This window comes from Psammomys obesus, unplaced genomic scaffold (genome assembly GCF_907164565.1).
Source record: "Psammomys obesus unplaced genomic scaffold, mPsaObe1.curated_primary_1811, whole genome shotgun sequence".
Lineage (NCBI taxonomy): Eukaryota > Metazoa > Chordata > Mammalia > Rodentia > Muridae > Psammomys > Psammomys obesus.
Window position 1 is genome coordinate 560,249 of NW_026596085.1, and position 3,360 is coordinate 563,608.

Sequence of the window (3,360 nt, forward strand, 5' to 3'; positions counted from 1 at the left end):
AGATAGATAGATAGATAGATAGATAGATAGATAGATAGATAGATAGACAGACAGACAGACAGACAGATTAGAGAGGCAGGTAGGTAGATAGACAAATAGATTATAGATAGGTAGACAAATTATAGGCAGGTATGTAGATTAAGCAGATAGATAGATAAAGATTCATGTAAAACAAACATGTCTGAACTGCTAGCAATGCTTTTTTGACATAAATTGTTCACCTTACAGTAGCCATTAGCTGTGTGGCTACAATAGCTACATAGACCTTTATTTTTATTTATTTTATCTTATTATTTTATTATTATTATTTTTTTATCTTTTGGTTTTTCAAGACAGGCTTTCTCTGTGTAGTCATGACTGTCCTGGAACTTCCCCTGTACACCAGGCTGGCCTTGAACTCACAGAGATCCACCTGCCTCAGCCCAAGCACTGAGATTAAAGGCGTGTGTCATCATTGCCCAGCTTAGACCTTTTTTAATGGTAGCATTTTTAGGAAAAAATGTAGTAAAGACTATCAAAAGTATAACTAAAATTATTCTTCTCAGGAACTCCCTGCCCTTCTGACAGGGCCAAGGTCTAAAGCTAAACTTGCTCTCTCTCATGTGTGTAGTATACGTGCACGTAGATTGTATGTATGGGCACGTACATGCTTCATGTATGTTGAGTGTCTGCATGCAGTACATGTGAATGTATGTATGTACACATGCACTTCTGGCAGAGGCTGACGTCAGCTGTCTTCCTTAACTGCCCCTCATCTTATTTTCCAGACAGACTCTCGTGGCTCCTCCTCCTCCTCTCAGCCGGGCAGCCTGGCCAGTGAGCTCCAGGGATCCCCCTGCCTCTGCCTGACAGGGCATGCCGCAATACCGGGCAGACCCTGCCACGACGAGCCCGTCCTATGGAGCTCCACGGAGAACGCCTGTTAGAGCCAAAGGCCTGCTCTCTGTCACGAGCCCTGCCGTGAGCCAGGCCACCAGAATACGGCACTGGGGACAGAAAGGCTCAGGGAAAACAGAAAAGACACAAAGGAGAACTGAGTCACAGTTAAGGGAAAGAAATTTAGCTTGCATATAAGACAGAAAAATACTTGATTTAGGCTCAGAGAAATAAAGTGATTTGTTAGGAGTCACGAATTCTTTTTGTAAAGTTTGATTTTCTTTGTTCTTTATTCCCTGCAATTATTTGTGGTGGCTTGGACAATATTTATACCAAGAAAGAAAAATATAAATAATAAATGCGGTGAGCCACGGCAGAGTCAAGAGCGCTCTCCGCCCTGCTGTCCTCTGTATCCTATCATGCTTTATTCTTTAATCCTGAGGACTTGAGCCGGCTGGCTCTACCTCTCCTCCCCGTGGCGCTGTCGGGAGCTGGGACAGAAGCACATGGGGTCAAGGCTGTGCCACACACAGAAGATCTCGACCGCTTTGTCATCCATGAGGTAAGGATGCCTTGAAACTTCGTTTATGTATCTATGCAATGTGCGTGCCTGCGCGGGTGCATGTAGATACGTATGTATGCACTTATGCACGTGTGTGTGTGTGTGTTGTTGGGAGGGTGTGCACAGGAGGTCAGAGGACAGCTCACGGTACCTCACTCTGTCCTCCCACCACGAGGAACCCAGCCATCACACTCAGGTCATGAAACTTCCTGCAGGTGGCTGAGCCCGCTGAGCCCGCTCACCAATCCTAGAGAGGTCCTTAATTCTGCTCCACTAACAAGCCAAAGGAGCAAAAGGTTCTAGTTTACCAGCTGCAGTCACAGTCTAAAAGGGCAGGCAGGTGGACGACGACAGTGTGCTGGAGATGTCTGTCTGAGGCACACAGCTACACACAGCCATCGCCCCATCCCCTTATCCGGAAAACCCGATGACAGGAGTCCAGCGGCTCAGTGACTGCCACTGAGTCACCCGGAGGCCGTGGTCTCCTCTTGCACAGGTTCATACAGTAAATGTAGCAGAAACTTAGGATCTGGTCAGACCTTGCTCAGGAAGTCTGAACGCTTGGCCAAATGAGGCCTGGCCTTCTACCTGGTTCAGGGGCAGGGGCAGAACCAGCTTTGCCACCAACATCCATCCAGACTATGGCTGACAGGACCAGCATGCTCCCGTGCTTCTGCCCCACAATGGCAACACTGCAGCGTCACAACGGAGGGCTGCACACAGCACACGCTGGCGCCCGCCATAGCGCCCGCCAGCTGCCCTATCATCTTTACGTACAAGGACATTTGGAGCGAGTGGATCAGGGCAATTCCACACACTGCAGTGCCCTTTTGAACGATAATAAAGACATCTGCTTCGTCTATGCCCACACTTCCCCCTCGCTCTCTCCTTTCGCTCTTCTCCTCAAGCTCCCAGAACCGGGGACATCCCTGTGCTAAAGTGTGCTCTGCCACCGAGCCACGCCCCAGCCTCCACGCCGAGCCACGCCCCCAGACTCCACATGTTTTGTTTTGTTTTTTTATATCCCTGCTGGAGCCAAAACAGAGTCCGCCTGTAGGAAGACCTGAACGTGACCCTCAGCAGCCACAAAATGGAAAATAAAGACGCCAGGTAGAAGCAAGGGCTCGCCATGGCTCCTTCCCCTCTCCCCAGCCTGACGGGAGAGAGGGCCCGCAGCTGGGCCTCCACTCACTTTCTGCGTCAGATAGTATGGGTCAAAGTCCTCCAGGGGAACAGCAACCAGGCCTTGCGGGATGTCCCCGTAGATGAAAGGCAAACTCTTCCCTGCCTCCAGGTCACTGTTTGGCTTGGGTTTGCTGTCTTCATCGTCCTCCCTGTGACTGCCGTCCGCCTTTGGTGGTTTCTTGAGCTTGCTCTCCGCAATGCGCCTCTCGATGTTTGCCAGCGACTCGGGGGTGAAAGGCTTGAAACTGTCAGGGCCTGGTGGTGCGAGCAGCCGCGCGGCCATCTTCTCATCCTGCAGCGGCTTCGTTAGTTATGCTGTGTCCAGGACAGGTCAGCTCTGGAAGAACAGCAACACAGGCAGCATTAATCAATCACTGCTCTAAAAGGAGGCCACATTAAACCAGTTCTTTCTCAACCTCCATTCACAACCTCTGCAACACGGTTTCCACCGTGGCATGCTTCTTTTTCATTAAAAAACAAAACAAAAACAAAAAACTGGCAAGACTGGCTTGGGTGACCTTTGTATGGTCCTGGGGGAGAGATGGAAAGACTAGGGTCCCTCTACCTGCTGGCATATATTATATTTATCCAAGCCCAGCCACTGTTCAGAATCCCACGCAGACAGAAGAGCCGAGTTCCACATCCCCCGGTAGAATCTTTTTTAAGGATCAAGCACCCGCCAGGGCCAAACACAGAAGACTCCCCCCACCCCCACCCCCACCCCGGTGGAAAGGGCT

At 50.1% G+C, this 3,360-nt stretch overlaps 1 protein-coding gene across 2 annotated transcripts in view; it reads right to left on the reverse strand.

The window, feature by feature from the left end:
* Nucleotides 1-2,920, reverse strand: part of Scn8a (sodium voltage-gated channel alpha subunit 8) — a 97,578-nt gene extending 94,658 nt beyond the window's left edge. For both annotated transcript variants that reach the window (XM_055626838.1, XM_055626837.1), the window contains exon 1: nucleotides 2,631-2,920. In XM_055626838.1, coding sequence (XP_055482813.1) covers nucleotides 2,631-2,906 — 276 coding nt within the window. In that variant the 5' untranslated portion in view covers nucleotides 2,907-2,920. The remainder of the gene's footprint in view (nucleotides 1-2,630) is intronic.
* Nucleotides 2,921-3,360: the final 440 nt, after the last annotated feature.